Source organism: Dermacentor andersoni, chromosome 3 (genome assembly GCF_023375885.2).
Source record: "Dermacentor andersoni chromosome 3, qqDerAnde1_hic_scaffold, whole genome shotgun sequence".
In the NCBI taxonomy this organism is placed as follows: domain Eukaryota; kingdom Metazoa; phylum Arthropoda; class Arachnida; order Ixodida; family Ixodidae; genus Dermacentor; species Dermacentor andersoni.
The window spans coordinates 24,117,589-24,136,915 of NC_092816.1; the positions used below are offsets into that span (position 1 = coordinate 24,117,589).

Below are 19,327 nucleotides of genomic sequence, written 5' to 3' on the forward strand. Positions count from 1 at the left end.
CAATTGGGTAGATAAGCATTTTGGCTACGTTTGTACCTATGTTATCAACATTTGATTGTCTTCGTATGTAGGTTTGTCTCATTCTAATAAAAAGATAGTTCGCAATGCATAGTGATTCTGTGCCGTAGATTCTCTTGGCAACGTTTAAGCGAATAAAGTAATTGTAGAACTTTTGACGTTATCACCGTGCTTATTCTGTTCCGCACGGCAAATAGCACTGCCTCTAACTCGATCGCATTGCGTATGCGCACTGCAGGCATTGTATCAGTGCCGAGTGCTTGCGGTGGAACTCTGCTGGGCGGCTACGTCATAACGAAGCTGAACGTCAAGTCGTCCACGATCGTGCGTTACTGCGTCGTGCTGTCATTCATACCGTGGTTCACGCTCTTTGTCTTCATGCACTCCTGCCCCAGCAATCACAGAGCACTTTTCAACCTCACCACCAATGCTGACGAGTATGAATCTATTGACCATTTGGAGCGATTGAAACCATACTCTATAAGCTAACATTTCCTGGTTGTTTTCGGTCATTCTTGCATATGGCGCGTCGCTAATTAAGGACGTTTTCGAGACTCCTATTCGCTTGACTCGTCTGTGCGCATACTGGCACAATTTAATTAATTAATTAATTAATTAATTAATTAATTAATTAATTGTGGCCAGATTGCTTTATGATAGAGTTCATACACTTTAAGAGTGAAAAGCGTTCGTGTGAAAGCCCCATACGACTTATAGACAAAGACACCTGTAAACTGAAATTATACAAAATTCTGCATGAATAACACACATTCGAAATACAATGCTATGTTTAGTACTGCAGTACCTGTGCAAACATGATTTATTTTCTTTGAGTTTATAGACGGGTTAATGAACAGGAAAAAAAAGGAAAGAGAACGTCTGAACGCAATGCAAAATAATTTACTCTACCTGAAGCCCTTTTTGCAGTGCTAAAATACGTTAATATGGGTCAATGAATTCTAATAATGTAGAATAATAGAGGACTTGGGGTCTGACTGGTTTAATATAATTTTGCTTACCGACTGTATAGCCGGTAGAGGACAACTTAAAAAAAGAAAAAAAATTCTTAGTGTAAGCCTAGATTTGCTGCTTGACTATAATCCGGATACTGCGGCACTGACACTAACAGATGTTTAAATGGTGTACATGAAGAAAAATAACAATGAGAATAGAAACAATTTAATTTCATAAAATAGAGCTAACTTTATATGGACATAATCGAATCAATGGAAATTAAATATCGGTGCAAATTCCGGTTAGTGCAAGAGCACGAAGGATTTCGTCGAGTCTCCGAGTACGAATGTGATGGGAAGTTAGTGCGTTCGGCTACGGTGCGTGTTATAAATAACCAGGCATGAAGGAGGATTGCATCATGAACATAAAGCAACCGATGCCGTGGCAATACGGTGATGTGCGTGACTATGCTGCACGCAGCCGGAAGCTCACCTTCCGTGACCTCGAGCACAGCTGCAACGCGTACTGCAACTGCTCGGGCGTCGGTTACGACCCGGTGTGCGGGAGCGACAACTTCACCTACTACTCGCCCTGTATCGCCGGATGCGGCAACGTGAGGAACTTCAAAAGGACTAAGGTGCGAACCCCTTAACTGGAACTACGCTGGTGGCCGAGGAAAGGCCGTTTCACATGTTGGGAATTCTCTGCGATTTAGGCGGCAGCGGCCGCAGAAAGCCCTTTCGCGCGGTAGCTGCGACCACCGTGGCTGCGACGAAGCCGCGGAGTTCGGACTTGTTGGACATTTTCGTAGTGGCGCTGCGTGTTGCCAACGGTAGCGTGGCAGCAGAGTGCGATGCACGTGCTGGACGTGACTGTGGTAGCAAACACTCGCTGATCGCAGAGTGGCGGTCGCTGCGTAGGCAGACGCTCGAAAGCGAAGCGTGTGAAGTACACCTCCTGGAGCAAAATAAATGTTTACCTCTCTCGTTCTCTCTCTCTCTCGCGGAAGCGGCTTGACGCCTCTCGTCCGAGAGTTTCGCAACGCAGAATCGTACCCTCTGAACGAGAATTTGTGGGCATGTTGCGTAAATGCTGAATGTTAATACGAGTGCTAGGTATACGTGACTCTTTCAGCTAAACTGCCTGGTCGTTCACGCTCAAATTTCGCAAAGGACTAGCGCTTCGCACTGGGTTCGGTTCAACAACCAAGTCTACGGACGTTACTTGCACGTTGCGCTAGTGAAACACTGCACTGTGCTACGAGAGCGCAGTATAGCTATTGAGCGAATCGGCATATACAATAATGTCGTAGGTAGAGTAACTATTAAGCTCTGTGGGGATAGGCTTCTCTACGAAGTACTTTTTAAGGGCAGCAGGAAGGGGAATTAGCAAAATTGGACAGTTGTTGTTTAACGTACTGTGCCTAGACAATGTCTCCGTTCATTCTTGAAATAGATAATTTCGGCCGTGCACTTCGTATACCTGTCTCGCCGAAGATGGTCACCAGTTCTCGTATTTACAAAAAACATCCTTAAGCTGAAACCGTTCGTAGGAGCAGATGCTAGCCAACCATGATGTCGGACGGATTATTAGCGAAATTTGCTGGCCAATGGCAGATGACACTCAATCACGAAAGAAAAGCTTTCTGAATTCGGCACTCAACACGGGTGCAAAAGGAGACGGTGACGAAAGCAAGCCGGCAGCACGAGGCGTTACCACGTGGTCTCTCTCGTATACGAGTACAATAATGCTGTTCAGCTTCGGTGAGTGATCTGACATGTGCTACCAGGGTATGCAGCATGACACATGCCTCACTGCAACCATGTTTTACTGCATACCGGAATTTGTGAAGATCTTTCTTATAAGCATTGCGCTCGCGTGCAGCTGTACACCACGTGCTCGTGCGTGAATGGTCCGACGCTGTTCATGGCTGCCGAGGAAAAGAGCAACGAGACTGGAAATTATTACATGGCCAGGCGTGACCCGTGTACCGCCAAATGCCGCCTCATCTTTGTCTACGCTGTCGCCATATTTGTCGCGCTCTTCTTCACGTTCCTGCTCATCGTGCCCGCCCTTACGGCGTTGCTACGCTCTCTCGACGAAGACATCAAGTCCACCGGCATCGGCGTCAATTACGTCGCCATTAGACTCTTGGGTACGCGGGCACGCTCTCTATGGGCATTCGTCTGGGCTACACGATGTATTGGGTGCCTAAACGATTGGCTGTTGCCCATGATTGCAATGTGGTAATAAGTACTCCGCTAAAAAGTACAGATTCGTCATCCGATGTTGCAAGATAAGCTATATACTAAAATCTCATTGACGTTGAAATGAACGGATTGCAGTACGAAAGAAGAATCGCTGAAAGAAGTTGATGCACTTTTAGTAAAACTAAACAGTCATGTTCAACTTACAGAACGCTGTGTACTTTTCCAAGTTTGACTACCTAATTTGACTTCTGTGGAGACTTGAAAGCAGTTTTAAATGAGGACGGCAACCGAATAAAGCTCGCGGAGGTCATATAGTTACAAGGTGAGGATGCCTACGGCAGATGGTCGTGACCGAAGTGGCAGCTTGTTTTGCGCAGGGCAAGCGCTGTTTGCCGGAAAAGTTGAGCTAGACGAAAGTAAAACGACATTAGTGGGCATTATATAGCATGGCGGTGCACTGCGCGGGGAAGGAGGTGAAACTTAGGCGAATTCGGCAAATCGCACCGGGGCGTCCTGGGGCGACGATGATTGGATGAAACGGCGCATTAAGACGCTCCGTTGCGCACCGGTGCGATTTCCTGAAGTCGCCATTAGAGAGACACGAGCATATCGCTCTGAAAAAACAGGCAACAAAATCGTACAACAGATGGATACTTCTACAGGCACAGACACAAACGTATACCCCTATAGGTGCAGACACGAATGCATAAGAGCGATAGTCTCTTTGCATGAGCACTCTTCGCGCTCATGCAGACTGGTTTCTTTATGCACTAACTAGTAAGTGGCCAAATATGGGAAGGGAACTGTTTCATTCGGTCTCTCAGGTGGTTAACTAAACAACGAAAAAAACAACAACTAAAAGAACAGAAAAATAATAAAAAGAACAGAAACTGAAAGATTCTTGTGCGCCAAAAAGATGTCTTCGTGAGCCTTTTCACCTTTGGTAGCATATTCACATAATCGCTAATGTTTTACATCGCGACTTCGAAGGCGCTTCGTTTTCTTTCATGTGAATTACTTCTATCAATATGTGAGGCCTGTGCATATAGTACGCTTGCTTAGAGCGCGTGGGCGGCATAGTGCGCATCAAAGAAGCCTGCCAGGCTTTTAGGTAGGGTAGTGCAAATGTTTTCAAGCACTGAACTCCTACGTATGCGCAGCTGCGTTCACCCACAATTAATTTTAGCTTAAACTTATTTAACCGCTCTACAAAGTCTCCTTCTGCACGAGCTCTATAGATACCCGAGTCGAATGCGCGCTTCCACCCTCTTCGACAGGCACCATTCCGGGCCCGATAGTGTTCGGTCACCTGATCGACCGCAGTTGTTTTCTGTGGCAAGGCACGTGTGGTGGTGGCTCGGGTGCCTGTGCCGTCTACGAGAACTCGGCCATGGGCATGAACCTGTTCCGCATCATGTTGAGCGTCAAGTCGGCGTCCATAGTGTTCTTCTTCTGCGCCTCACTTAGCAGCAAGACGGAGGTACGCTCAATCATTTCCACATCCCCATAGTGCACGCGAAGTACACGTAAACATTCTGTATCGTGCCAAGGCCTTCGATACCATGCATGGGCTGACCGGTCTTTCAGGATAATATGCATGTTTTATACCTTTCCTAGTTGCCTCGAAACTTACACCACGCATCAAATGAAATTGAATTCATCCACACGGTTAGCCAGGCCACTCAATCGAGGGAGGGAAGGAAGCCAAGTGGCGTAAATGTGGCCGTCGCTACATTTATTCTGCTTAATCTGAATAATCTTAGCTGAATATCTTTTTGTACTTCGCACCCAGCCCACGTTCGCCTTTGTTGGTGGCCATCGCGAGCGACTCGTGGTGGTGCCGCTGCAGGCTATTGTGCTTTCATCAGGTAACCACATTGGATAATTTTCATCGTGCGTATAGCGACGAGGGCGAACCATGTCAGTGCGCTCGTGGCGACGCCAGACCGAGGAAATGTCCCGACAGTGTATTTCATGTCGCTGCACTTGCTCGAGCATCTTTCTAGTGCTTGATGAAATTGTCATTTTGCTTCATATGATCACTCAAAACGGGGCGAATATTTACAGAGCATTTCGTCAACCGTGGCGGCAGTGACACCTTTAGTTGAAAGGCCCGAGGACGACGCGCCCTTCAAGCAGCAAGGATCCGACGGTAGTCTTAAAACGGACACTCTCGGCAAGGAGGAAGAGAGGGGAGAAGCCGGTGAAAAGTTGAAAGTGGCGTGCGACGAACAGAGGGAGGAAGAAGCCAGCAAGGACAACCCCGTATCAAAGGGCTGAACCTTCCGTAAAGCAAGCAAAAAAAAAAAAGAGCAATTTGAATATGCAGTAAAGAGTAAGGAGGTCCCTCAGTTGGGCATACATTGACGTAGCCGGACTTCTCTTCCCTGTTTGTCTGAACAATCTTGAGTGATAGAACAAAAGACGAGTGGGGAAAAGTGCGCGTTGTTGCTGCAGGCGAGGTAGAGCAAATTACAAGGGAGGAGCTAGACGATCGTGATGTCGGACATACAAGTATATAGCGGGCAGGATAATGGGGAACGCCTCTTAAGAAGCTTTGTGGATTTTGTTTCTGGGAAGTAATTTAGTTTGCTGCTCTTAGACCCCTGGAGTCATGGTGATAACGGTGACAAGGCGCCGTGCAGAACCCAATGAATAAGCGCGAAATTAAACAGAGAGCATTGGTAGAAAATACTTTCCTTATAATCTCAAAGGAAATAATAATAATAATAATAATAATAATAATAATAATAATAATAATAATAATAATAATAATAATAATAATAATAATAATAATAATAATAATAATAATAATAATCGGCCTCGAAATACCCTTGTCCTGCGCCAACCAATACCAACAACATATTACACGGCAAGAACTGTGAGTTTTGAGGGACTGAGATTTTCACTCTTCACTTTATTATTCTATTTTTTATTTAATATACGCTCAGGGCCGTATACCATTAAAGGGAAGCTGAAGAGTCTGTCGAATTCAATAAGACGCTCATATACGGATGCGGGAACCTTATAAACCATGTAGGTAAAATTTGGCTTTTTTTTCAATTAGGAGGGACGTAATCGTCGGTTGAAATTGCGCTGTAGCTCCGCCCCCCGTCGAATGCCGCGCGCTGCTGCTGACGCTGACGATGCGAGCGGAGACCGGAAACCGCGGTGTTGTGACGTCAACTCTAGTGTTTCGTTCCTTCGCAGCGTCCGCGACCGTGCCTGACGACGCTTGTTTCTGCGTGCGTGCCATCGTAAGCTGCTTCGATCGACCCTGCATTCCTTTGTTGGTGCGTCTGCGTGTATGTAGAGTGGTAGTCAACGTGCGTGGTAGTCAACGTGAGTGGTAATCAACGTGAGTGGTAGTCAAAGTGGTAGTCAACAGTTGAAGGTCACTACACGTACTGCATGAACCGGGAAGCTTTTCACTTGTTTAAACCGTCTTTGTAGATTGCCGACAGCTTTGGACAGCGCACAAATGTCGACGATCGCATCCCCGCTTACGTTCCACGAGGAGGCATGCAGGAACGCAACACTACAGTTGTTTGACCGGAAACGAGCTCACTAGATCGGCGAGATCACTAGATCGCTTTGCAAAAAACATACTCACCAAAGAGCACTTCCAACACGAGGAGATCCCAAGACTTTGCTTTCGTTCGCGTCGAAAGCACTGCTCGCACCAGCATCGTTTGCTTCTTCGAGAGGCCGGCTCTTCGCAATCGGCTCGTACATGTAGGGAGTAACGCCGAACTCCTCAGAAAAACGCAGTCTCTCTAAATTTTCCATTACCGTCTCAGAAAAACAGCACCGAACCACCTGGCACCGCGCTTCATGTGTAGCGGCAGCGGTCGGTTACTAGTGTTGACGTCACGAGGTGCCCGACCAATCACAGGCGGAAACGAGACGTGCCAGCTGGGCGTGTCCGCTGCTGCACTTTTCGTCGAAATTAAATATATTTGCGCTTTCTTTCGCTCAATTTCGATACGATATTCGAATTCGGAGGGTTGAAAACCATTATGTACAGATGTTCACTCATTTATTTCTGGAAAACCTTTCAGCTTCCCTTTAAAGAGGGGAGTGGTTACAAAGCCGCAGAGTAAAACAAACACAAGAGCAGTGAGTTTTGGTAATACAATAATTCTCCTGATTATACAATGTTAGCTAATGTATTGCAAAAAAAGTTACGATACTTGAGAGAAGGTGGTTCCATTCCTGAGATGTACGGGGGATGAAAGATTGAAAGAAAGATTTCGTGTAGCAAGAATCAATCCCTGCGTTACAGCGATGATCGATGCAGTTTGAAATGTACTTGAGGCCGTGGTATGAAGTCGTCGTGAAGTGTGGTATGACGGAAAATTTTATGAAATAGCGAAACATGGCAACTAGCTAGGGGAATAAGTGCTGGTTAGCTTCATTAAGGCTATACTCGCAGTACAGTTACAATTAGAAAGAATGATACGAGCAGAGTTATCTTGTACTAGTTCAAGTGAAGTAGTAAGACTAACGCGACTGGGATCCCATATTGCAGATGCATATTCAAGTTTTGAGCGTATTAGCGTCTAGTAAAGGTGTAGTTTTAAAGTAGGCAGCGCTTTGGAAAAGTTGCACTGTAAGTACTCGAGCAGGTGAATTGCATTGTTAATGACATACTCTATATTTTTCCAATTTAATTTATTTGTAATGTGTACACCAATATATCTATAGGACATGATGAAATCTAAGGGAGCACTGTTAAGATGGTAAGTGATAGGGTTAGAATTCTGGATATCGCATTTTTCATTTGCAAAAATTGGTAACTAGGCTAGCCCTGCACAGTAAGAAATGGCTAGAACTGGCAACTTCACCCAACTAGCCTACTCCACACTTCTCAAACATGGCGAACCAATAAAATCAACTTTTCTTTCTCTTCAAACAGCAGATGACATACCTGAGGACAGTGTGTTCACAAAAAGATTTTGAAATGTACTCGAAGTTTGGCTTAACATTCAGCCAATCAACAGTGGACGAGCAAGGGAAGCCTCAGCGTGGGAACTTATCTTCGTCACCGCCCTCACAAATATGTTTGATTTTTGAAACGTTGGCTACAGGCTAAGGCTTTCCTTGCTCATCTCTGTTACTCAACTGACGTGTTCATCTTCTTGTAACCTTTTTGCATTGTTTGAACACGCAAACCGAGATGTTTTTTCAACATGAAACCATACATTGCATTTTACAAGGATCCGTGAGCATTAATGGGCATACTTATATGTTTACTTAGTGTCCTTGTTTACACACAATATTGGCAGAGGTCCTTGGCTCTGTCGTCTCCATAACGTTCCTCGCCTTCCTACGAGTACTCCACTTGTGACGTAGCTTTTACTGCTGCAGCTGAACACTAAATGTGCAGTAGAAATATCAAGGACACACAATATGTGATCTAAAATTTAGCAGAACGTTCTTCCCTCTAGACTTCGCGCCTATCGCGCAATGTGTTATGAAAACAATTCGACATTGCACCTCGAGCTTACCTTACTGACAGTACATATTTGCTGAGCACTTCTTATGTTTCTTTTTTTAATCTAGCTGATGTTGTCCAAGGCAGACAACATACATATAGTATGGAACACGTCAAACAGTACTGTATGCAACCCAAGTACTAGTGTAGGCGAGCACAATATCGTTGTCCTTGCTTTAGCGGCACGCCAAACGCGATGAGAAAACTTCGCTCCAATTCAGCTTTCAATTCCGTTAAATAGATTACTATCTGTGTTTGTTTATGTTGTAAACTCGGTAACTGACAGCATTAGCTCCCCCTGGCCTGAACGAAAATTGTGGTCATGTACTGCTTCATTCACGATTGCCAATAAACAATGTAAGCTTACTGGTCTGACGGTTTTTTTGCCAGTTGAGGCCTCTCGGTCACCTGGCGATATAATAAAGGTATCGATAGTCATTTTAGAGTATCCTACACACGAACACTGCTCCGAAAGCGGTAGCAAAACACCCAAAACCAGCGAGCGAGCAGCACAACGAACCCCACCAGCCGCTACCGTAGCGGCGATATTGCTCACTACGTAATGATGGATGGATGGACGGATGTTATGAGCCTCCCCTTTGGAACGGAGCGGTGGGTTGCGCCACCAAGCTCTTGCTACTATACTGCCTAATGTCCTACTTAGGTTAAACCGTGAAAAAAGAAAAAAAAGACACTATGAACTACCATGCCCAAATTTTCTGATCCCCTATTGCGAACTGTGCTTTTGTACGACTCCGTCTTTTGTCGTTTCCCTATTTTTCTTCCATCAATCCTCCAATCACCTCTTAATAATGTCTATTGCAGACATGTTTGCTTTACCACTGCTCCTGCTGAACCCAAGTGCTTCAAGGAGGCCAGTGGTACCTAAATCGACCGCTGGGTAGACGTCTTCACATTCTAATAAAACATGCTCCGTCGTTTCCCTAGCTTTACCGCAGCAAGCACATGCTTCTTCTTCCTTCTTATATCTCGCTTTATAGGTGCGTGTTCTAAGGCATCCCGATCTCGCTTCGAAAAGTAATGAGCTTCCCTTTGAGTTATCATAATTGGTTTCTTTCCTGATTTCCTTTTTTCCTCTTAGGTAGTTACTCATGGCAGGTTTCTTTTCCATTGCCGCCACCCATGAGATTATTTCAGCCTCTATGACTTTCCGCTTGACCTTCTTTGTTGCTTTGTTGCCCACCCTACAGGCCGCATACTTGCTGGTAAGCTTCCTAGTTCTTTTCCTCCACTGTGAATCAATGTTTTTCCTGTACAGATACTTGAACACTCTCCCAGCCCATATACTTTCTTCCATATTCCTCAGCCGTTCTTCATACTCAATTTTACTGCGAGCTTCCCTCACTTCAAAACTAGTCCAGCCCATATCACCCTGCACAGCTTCATTTGTAGTCTTCCCGTGAGCGCCCAATGCGAGGCGACCCACCGACCTTTGGTTCCCGTCGAGTCCTGATTGTACCCCTGATTTAAAGCAAACAACCGCATTTCCAAAAGTAAGTCCTGGAACCATTACACCTTTCCACATACCTCGGAGGACCTCGTACCTATTGTATCCCCATAGCTGATCCCCGTAGATGATGATAATAGTGCCAGCGCCATCTCTCGGTCGCATACTTTAGTTCGCAACGCCACCGCTACTCTTATTTCCGTTGCACTGTGGAAGGTACAGTTTCCCTTCTCTAAGTTTGTATAGGTGTTCTGTGGTGGTATTAGGAAAAACCCCGCATCCTTATCCAAGCGAGCGGCGGGTGGAGAGGGGAACGATCGGCGTGCGCAGACAGAAAAACAGGTGTCGCGTAGCTGACGTCACGTGGCGGCGGCGGCGGCGGTTGTGGTGACAGCCGACTGCGAAACGAGGGGTACTGTGATGGAGGACGCTCGCCCGGGGCCTAGCGGACTGCATGGTAGGCCTCCGAAGTGCGCTACGGCCGAGGATGCTCGCCAAGCAAGAAACGAGGTGCAACGTGCAAAGTGGCGGGAGCAAGGTGTTCTACCGTGAGTGCTCAGCACTTTCCCCGGCTGAGAGGATGCAACGTAATTGTGTTCGGCTTGTGTTACACATTTGTAACACTTACTGGCGACACGCATGGTGCACCTTTAGGTAGTGCACTAAGTGCTCGAATGTGTCATTGAGGAGGTTGACCTAAAGCGCGACAAGTGTACTTCACACTGCGGCTCGTTATGTCTTGCAAGAAGTCTGACCCCTCCAATCGTATAACCATTACAAAGTGTGAAACAGACTTTCTGCTTAACGTGTTACATGGGTGTAACATGCTGCCAAACTTTTCTTTTCATGATCACATATTTATTTGGTGCAATATTTACTTACTTTATCCTCCATACCTGTAAGAGTTGACAATTAATTTCACAATTACAAGTTAATAATTTCATTTCAATTCACTTTCCTCTAAAAAAAAAAACAAAACATTCTTAACCCTTGCACTGGCCGGTTCATGGCCAATCCCCTCGTGTGGATTGCATCCATTTCACCGAGGCACTGCCAACCGAACATATATCTTAGGCTTTATCTCGTGAACCCCAAAAAGACAGTCCCTGGTGGGTCTGCTGCCTCTGAGGCGCATACGTCTATCATTCTCATATAAGTCTGTATAATACACGCATTCTTCGAAGCGCTTCCTGTCCAGTAAATATTTTTTTCAAATACTTTCCTGCTCACATTGGAGAGCTGTGCGCTGTTCAGATCGTGAAACTACATCATACAGTGCCGCCCGGGCACAGAACAAATATGCAATCGGTGAGGATCTCATGACGAATATTTGTTTAAGGCATTTGGAAAAGCTACGTTCAAGTGTAGAACCAGGGGCCAGCACTACCCATAATATTCCGAGGCTTCAAACTGTGAAGCATTTCCTCATTGGATACGTATACTTGAGGAATGACGACCAGACCTGAAGCTTCGTGGTAAAAGACAAAATGACCCGGAAGTTTGTAAATATGACATCGAAAAGTGGAAGAAATTGACTCATCAGAAAAGTGCCATTCCAGAATGATATCGGGCGCAGCTGGTGAAAGAAGCGGTAATCCTCACGAATTCGAAAGCAACCGTGTGGCTGTGGACGCGGAGAGCGCAGCAAATTTTTCTTGAAGCTATCTGATTTAGAAGCGCGTGCCCTTCTTTAGCTCTTGTGTTTGGGTGAAGTTCCTTTTTGTTTCAACGAAATTTCCAGTCTTATTTTACTGCAGAGAGACCAAAGCTACCACTGAGGAAATGTATGTGCACGCTTTAAAGCGAAAGCTTTACAGGCCGCGAACTTGCGATTTCGACGTGGCGGTGCTCCGAGGAGGCACATGACGTCACAACGCGCGCCTCGCCGCGGATATTGCTCTCTCTCTCGCTCCCTAGTCACTACTGCGCATGTGCCACTAGTAACACCGAGCCACAGGCGTTCCGCCGCTGCGCAGCGCCGCGCCTTTCCGCTGCCACCGTTTGGTATGACGTCACACCGCGTTCCTCGTCGTTGCACTCGCCTCCTCTCGCTTTGCCAACTGCGTCGCATGCCTGATAACATGTCGGAGGATTGAAAAGGAGAGCTCGCGTGCGCCGCAGCCGCAGTTGCGGCGACAATTTTGATAAGCAGGAGAAGGCCTGGAATCGACATCGGAACGAGATGAAGAGGATACGAATCGCCCAGGAATCAGACGAACAGCGAGCCGAACGACTGGTTAAACGCCACAACATAGCTAGACAACCAGACTAACCTGGACTTGCAATCAAGATTAACCAAGGCTGACCATGCTATGCCTTAGCTTTCGCTACGTATATCCTGACATAGCCGAGCTAAGCCACTGCCAATTTTTATACATTAGCAGCAACAGTATCCCATTGCATCGCGGTAAAACAGCTTAAAGAAAATCACGAGAATAAGTTGAAAATCCAGCAAATGTTTAAGAAAGAATGTATATGTGACTGGAGCTGAATATGAAAAGACATAACTGTAGAGGCCATGTGGGGAGACGAACTTCTAATACATTTTCTGTCTGTTTATGCAATCATGAAACATGATGATGATAATAATAATAAACGTAATAATTAGACCTGCAACAGGTGACACGAAAACTGCAAGAAGTACGCAATGATTGCGGGTTATATGTAATCATCATCATCATCATCAGCCTAGTTACGCCCACTGCAGGGCAAAGGCCTCTCCCATACTTCTCCAACTACCCCGGTCATGTACTAATTGTGGCCATGTTGTCCCTGCAAACGTCTTAATGTCATCTGCCCACCTAACTTTCTGCCGCCCCCTGCTACGCTTCCCTTCTCTTGGAATCCAGTCCGTAGCTTTTAGTGACCATCGGTTATCTTCCCTCCTCATTACATGTCCGGCCCATGCCCATTTCTTTTTCTTGATTTCAACTAAGATGTCGTTTACCCGCGTTTGTTGCCTCACCCAATCTGCTCTTTTCTTATCCCTTAACGTTACACCCATCATTCTTCTTTCCATAGCTCGTTGCGTCGTTCTCAATTTCAGCAGAACCCTTTTCGTAAGCCTCCAGGTTTCTGCCCCATATGTGAGTACTGGTAACACACAGCTGTTGTACACTTTCTTTTTGAGGGATAGTGGCAACCTACTGTTCATGATTTGAGAATGCCTGCCAAACGCACCCCAACCCATTCTTATTCTTCTGGTTATTTCAGTCTCATGATCCGGATCCGTGGTCACTACCTGCCCTAAGTAGATGTATTCCCTTACCACTTCCAGTGTTTCGCTACCTATCGTAAACTGCTGTTCTCTTCCGAGACTGTTAAACAGTACTTTAGTTTTCTGCAGATTAATTTTCAGACCCACCCTTCTGCTTTGCCTCTCCAGGTCAGTGAGCATGCATTGCAATTGGTCTCCTGAGTTACTAAGCAAGGCAATATCATCAGCGAATCGCAAGTTGCTAAGGTATTCTCCATCAACTTTTATCCCCAATTCTTCCCACTCCAGGCCTCTGAATACCTCCTGTAAACATGCTGTGAATAGCATTGGAGATATCGTATCTCCCTGTCTGACGCCTTTCTTTATAGGGATTTTGTTGCTTTCTTTGTGGAGGACTACGGTGGCTGTGGAGCCGCTATAGATATCTTCCAGTATTTTTACATATGGCTCATCTACACCCTGATTCCGTAATGCCTCCATGACTGCTGAGGTTTCGACTGAATCAAACGCTTTCTCGTAATCAATGAAAGCTATATATAAGGGTTGGTTATATTCTGCACATTTCTCTATCACTTGATTGATAGTGTGAATATGGTCTATTGTTGAGTAGCCTTTACGGAATCCTGCCTGGTCCTTTGGTTGACAGAAGTCTAAGGTGTTCCTGATTCTATTTGCGATTACCTTAGTAAATACTTTGTAGGCAATGGACAGTAAGCTGATCGGTCTATAATTTTTCAAGTCTTTGGCGTCCCCTTTCTTATGGATTAGGATTATGTTAGCGTTCTTCCAAGATTCCGGTACGCTCGAGGTTATGAGGCATTGCGTATACAGGGTGGCCAGTTTCTCTAGAACAATCTGACCACCATCCTTCAACAAATCTGCTGTTACCTGATCCTCCCCAGCTGCCTTCCCCCTTTGCATAGCTCCTAAGGCTTTCTTTACTTCTTCTGGCGTTACCTGTGGGATTTCGAATTCCTCTAGGCTATTCTCTCTTCCACTATCGTCGTGGGTGCCACTGGTACTGTATAAATCTCTATAGAACTCCTCAGCCACTTGAACTATCTCGTCCATATTAGTAACGATATTGCCGGCTTTGTCTCTTAACGCACACATCTGATTCTTGCCTATTCCTAGTTTCTTCTTCACTGTTTTTAGGCTTCCTCCGTTCCTGAGAGCCTGTTCAATTCTATCCATATTATAGTTCCTGATGTCCGCTGTCTTACGCTTGTTGATTAACTTAGAAAGTTCTGCCAGTTCTATTCTAGCTGTAGGATTAGAGGCTTTCATACATTGGCGTTTCTTGATCAGATCTTTCGTCTCCTGCGATAGCTTACTGGTTTCCTGTCTAACGGCGTTACCACCGACTTCTATTGCGCACTCCTTAATGATGCCCATGAGATTGTCGTTCATTGCTTCAACACTAAGGTCCTCTTCCTGAGTTAAAGCCGAATACCTGTTCTGTAGTTTGATCCGGAATTCCTCTAGTTTCCCTCTTACCGCTAACTCATTGATTGGCTTCTTGTGTACCAGTTTCTTTCGTTCCCTCCTCAAGTCTAGGCTAATTCGAGTTCTTACCATCCTGTGGTCACTGCAGCGTACCTTGCCGAGCACGTCGACATCTTGAATGATGCCAGGGTTCGCGCAGAGTATGAAGTCGATTTCATTTCTAGTCTCACCATTCGGGCTCCTCCACGTCCACTTTCGGCTAACCCGCTTGCGGAAAAAGGTATTCATTATACGCATATTATTCTGTTCTGCAAACTCTACTAATAATTCTCCTCTGCTATTCCTAGAGCCTATGCCATATTCCCCCACTGACTTGTCTCCAGCCTGCTTCTTGCCTACCCTGGCATTGAAGTCGCCCATCAGTATAGTGTATTTTGTTTTGACTTTACCCATCGCCGATTCTACGTCTTCATAAAAGCTTTTGACTTCCTGGTCATCATGACTAGATGTAGGAGCGTAGACCTGTACAACCTTCATTTTGTACCTCTTATTAAGTTTCACAACAAGACATGCCACCCTCTCGTTAATGCTATAGAATTCCTGTATGTTACCAGCTATTTCCTTATTAATCAGGAATCCGACTCCTAGTTCTCGTCTCTCCGCTAAGCCCCGGTAACACAGTACATGCCCGCTTTTTAGCACTGTATATGCTTCTTTTGTCCTCCTAACCTCACTGAGCCCTATTATATCCCATTTACTACCCTCTAATTCCTCCAATAACACTGCTAGACTCGCCTCACTAGATAGCGTTCTAACGTTAAACGTTGCCAGGTTCAGATTCCAATGGCGGCCTGTCCGGAGCCGGGTATTCTTAGCACCCTCTGCAGCGTCACAGATCTGACCGCCGCCGTGGTCAGTTGCTTCGCGGCTGCTGGGGACTGAGGGCCGGGGTTCGATTGTTGTATTCATATAGGAGGTTGTGGCCAAGTACTGCACCAGGGTGGCCAATCCTGCTCTGGTGAGAGAGTGCGTTACCGGTTCTGGTCACCGGGATCAGGCCGCACTCCAGGCCTGTTTGTGCAATTTTCTCAACACACGGTTTTTTTTTTGTATTTTCCGGTGGAGAATAGCGCGGCACCGGGTTTCGAATCACGGTCCTCTTGCACTGGAGACGGATACTCTACCGTCCCCGTAGGCGTTAAATTAAAAATTAATTTATGGGGTTTTACGTGACAAAACCACTTTCTGATTATGCACGCCGTAGTGGAGGACTCCGAAAATTTCGACCACCTGGGGTTCTTTAACGTGCACCTAATTCTAAGTACACGGGTGTTTTCGCATTTCGCCCCCATCGAAATGCGGCCGTCGTGGTCGGGGTCCGATCCCGCGACCTCGTGTTCAGCAGTCTAACACCATAACCACTGAGCAACCACGGCGGGTCCCGCAGGAGTTGTACGCCTCATTTAACCTACAGTGGTGCCCTACTTAGTCAGTCAAGGTGGACCAATCTGAGCTCGGTTATACCGCATGGATGGCACTCGGCTAGAGAAACTGGCATTTATGACCTGCACATGTGAGTGTGAGGCCATACATATTTGAAGATATATATCTTTCTGTTTTTTTTTTTTTAGGGGAGTTCCCGTACAGTGATAAAATAAAGGCAAAGACATTAAAAGAAAGAAAAAAAAAAGAAAAAGGGGCGGAAAAAAAAAAGGAACATAACAGGTGATTTGAACTCGTGACCCTTCGATGTTGCCTGGAAAGATAGCTCAGTCGGTTGGTTCGTCAGGCCCCAGGCTACTTTCAAGCGCCGCAGCTCCTGCTCCGAGCCTCACACTTACGTGGAAAGAGACTCATGTTGTCCGCGGTAGTCGGACAACATGAGAAAAGACAAGAGAAACAAGAGAAAAGCAAAAAACTGCAGCGCCGTGGTTTTAAAGCGCACCCGTGGTAGAGAAACGGAATGCGATATAAGCGTGCGTAGCCATGATACGCACACGACAAACTGCCTTAAAATATTTAGACTTGAGGGAAAGCTTCGTTAGCAGACGATAGCACGGCAATCAGCACTCGTATATAATTATAATCCTAATACTAATTGTAAATATTCATCTCATCTATGGGATCTAATGCGCGCGCTGTTGCTTTGTCTCTGCGTGTAGTAGTTGAGAGAGCCAGTTTAAGGGTGGAGTAGTTGGAAGGCATACTTTCTAGGAAAAATAGCCGCTCAAGGAGAAGAGCGAACTCGAGCGGCTTTAGAGGCTAGAAAAACTGCCTTAAAATATTTAGACTTGAGGGAAAGCTTCGTTAACAAACTATAACACGGCAATCAGCACTCGAATACGACGAGAGAAATTACTGAGACGTGGAAAATTCCCTTGAAAAAAAATCTGGTTTGCTAGACAAATGCTTGTATGTATTGAACCTCTTAAAAGATGAGGGGTGAAATATGCGCTCACCGAGAGGGCATCTTCAGCACGAGACATCCACAAGGCACCTTACAGAGATGTGGAGAGCTTCGCGGCCGGAACGAAGCCTCCCTTCTCCGCCGGCCAAGAGGGGGAAACGCGCTTTCCGATCGCTCAAGGTTGCGTGGACAAAGCATAACTCTAGCGTCTAGGAAAAGCTTAACCAGGTGCGATGGCGGCACGCATAGCGTGGGAAGCTAGCCGCCAGAATAACTATACCAAGGACTGCTACTGATGAGGGCGAAATACCTTCGTGTAATTATAATAACCCTAATAGGACTACTTTCGAAAAAAAAAAGGAAACAGCCCAGAGGGCTATACTACGAGAGCTATGACTGATAGTTTTCTATATATATATATATATATATATATATTCATCTCATCTATGGGATCGCATGCGCGCGCTGTTTCTTTGTCTCTGCGTGTAGTACAGTTAAGAGAGCCAGTTTAAGGGCGGAGAAGAAGAAAGAAGAGAAAAGCAAAAACTGCAGCGCCGTGGTTTTAAAGCGCACCCGTGGTAGAGAAACGGAATGCGATATAAGCGTGCGTAGCCATGATACGCACACGAAAAACTGCCTTAAAATATTTAGACTTGAGGGAAAGCTTCGTTAGCAAACGATAGCACGGCAATCAGCCCTCGAATATAATTATAACTCTAATAATAATTGTAAATATTCATCTCATCTATGGGATCTAATGCGCGCGCTGTTTCTTTGTCTCTGCGTGTAGTACAGTTAAGAGAGCCAGTTTAAGGGCGGAGAAGAAGAAAGACGAGATGAGATGCTAGGTAACACAGATCTAAAGCATGCTAATACAAATGAGCGATAACCTTTAGGTTATCGCTTTCTAATTTAACGTCGTGATTGGGACTTTGTCCCTCTTTCCGCGCTTGAGAGAACGCTTGTCCTTCAGCGTCGACGACACCGGGGTTTTTGGATCGACGTCCATCGCTCTCTCTGAAGCGTTGGAAGACCGAGAATCGGGTGCCAAGACACGCGTCTCGTGCCTTGGAGTTCGGCAGATTTTAGGGCCTTGCGGGACTGGTGTCTGCAGGGCCTTTGAAGGGGATGGAGCAGCGCTGGCTGCTTCCACCACAGGGGCGGGAGGGGTCACTGCGGGACCACCACGCGTGGGCTCGGAGGACTCCTGAGCCATCTGTGACAGTGATCCCACCTGCGTCACATCGGCATAACTTCTTCGTGAAAGGTATGACAATCGTTTTCTCGCTTCAAAGAACGAGAGTTCTTCTGTAACAGTTAGAGCAATGACTTCTTTTTCTTTTTTTTCCAGCAAGGGCAGGACCGCGAGTAAGCTGGATGATCTCCTTTGCAGTTAACACAATGTGGGGAACAGGTGCAATTGTCAGTTTGGTGATCGTTGGAGCTGCATTTAACACAAGTTGTCCTCGGCATGCATGCGAATCATGTCCAAACCTTTGGCATTTGAAATATCGTCTAGGGTTGGGGATACATGGTCTAACATTTACCTTTACATAACCTGCATCCAACGAGGTAGGCATAACACTTGTTCCGAAGGTCAGTATAACAAATTTTGTCGGGATTTCGTGGTCGTTCCTGCGGATGACCATTCTTTGGACTTTGGTAACATTTTGCTCCTGGAAACCTTCCAGCAGCTCCTTATCGCTCAATCCAATAAAGTCTTCCTCCGATTCTTTTTTGTGTGCATTAGACATTTAAAGATTGCTGCTGCATCGAATGACACTGTCGTTTGAATCTGCCCATTATGATGTCATATTTCTGCTGATAACGATTTCTAGGATCAATTTAGCAGCACAAAAACAAACTGCTACAATTCCGCTTCGCTTTAGTATTTATTTTCAAGCAACTGCAGAAGTTAAATCTGAAAGGTGCTACATATGGCATACAGGTAGTGATAGCAACCTTCTAAATAAAAATTCTGTTTTTGATGGGTGTATGATGAGGACTGGTGGCCGTAACCTTCTCCTGAGGCTAAGAAGAAAGGGGGTTAACTGAGAAGCCAGATTTTTAATAATGATATCATGAGAAGCCAATAAACAAAGCCACCAAG

General features: G+C 45.8%; 1 protein-coding gene across 1 annotated transcript; it reads left to right on the forward strand.

Moving 5' to 3' along the window:
• Window positions 1–243: 243 nt before the first annotated feature.
• LOC129388266 (solute carrier organic anion transporter family member 4A1-like) lies at window positions 244–5,778 on the forward strand. The gene is made up of 5 exons (XM_055078412.2): window positions 244–455; window positions 1,453–1,609; window positions 2,857–3,127; window positions 4,460–4,662; window positions 5,250–5,778. The coding sequence occupies exons 1-5, from the start codon at window positions 244–246 to the stop codon at window positions 5,460–5,462; spliced, it is 1,056 nt and encodes a 351-aa protein (XP_054934387.1). The 3' UTR covers window positions 5,463–5,778.
• The last annotated feature ends 13,549 nt before the right edge of the window (window positions 5,779–19,327 follow it).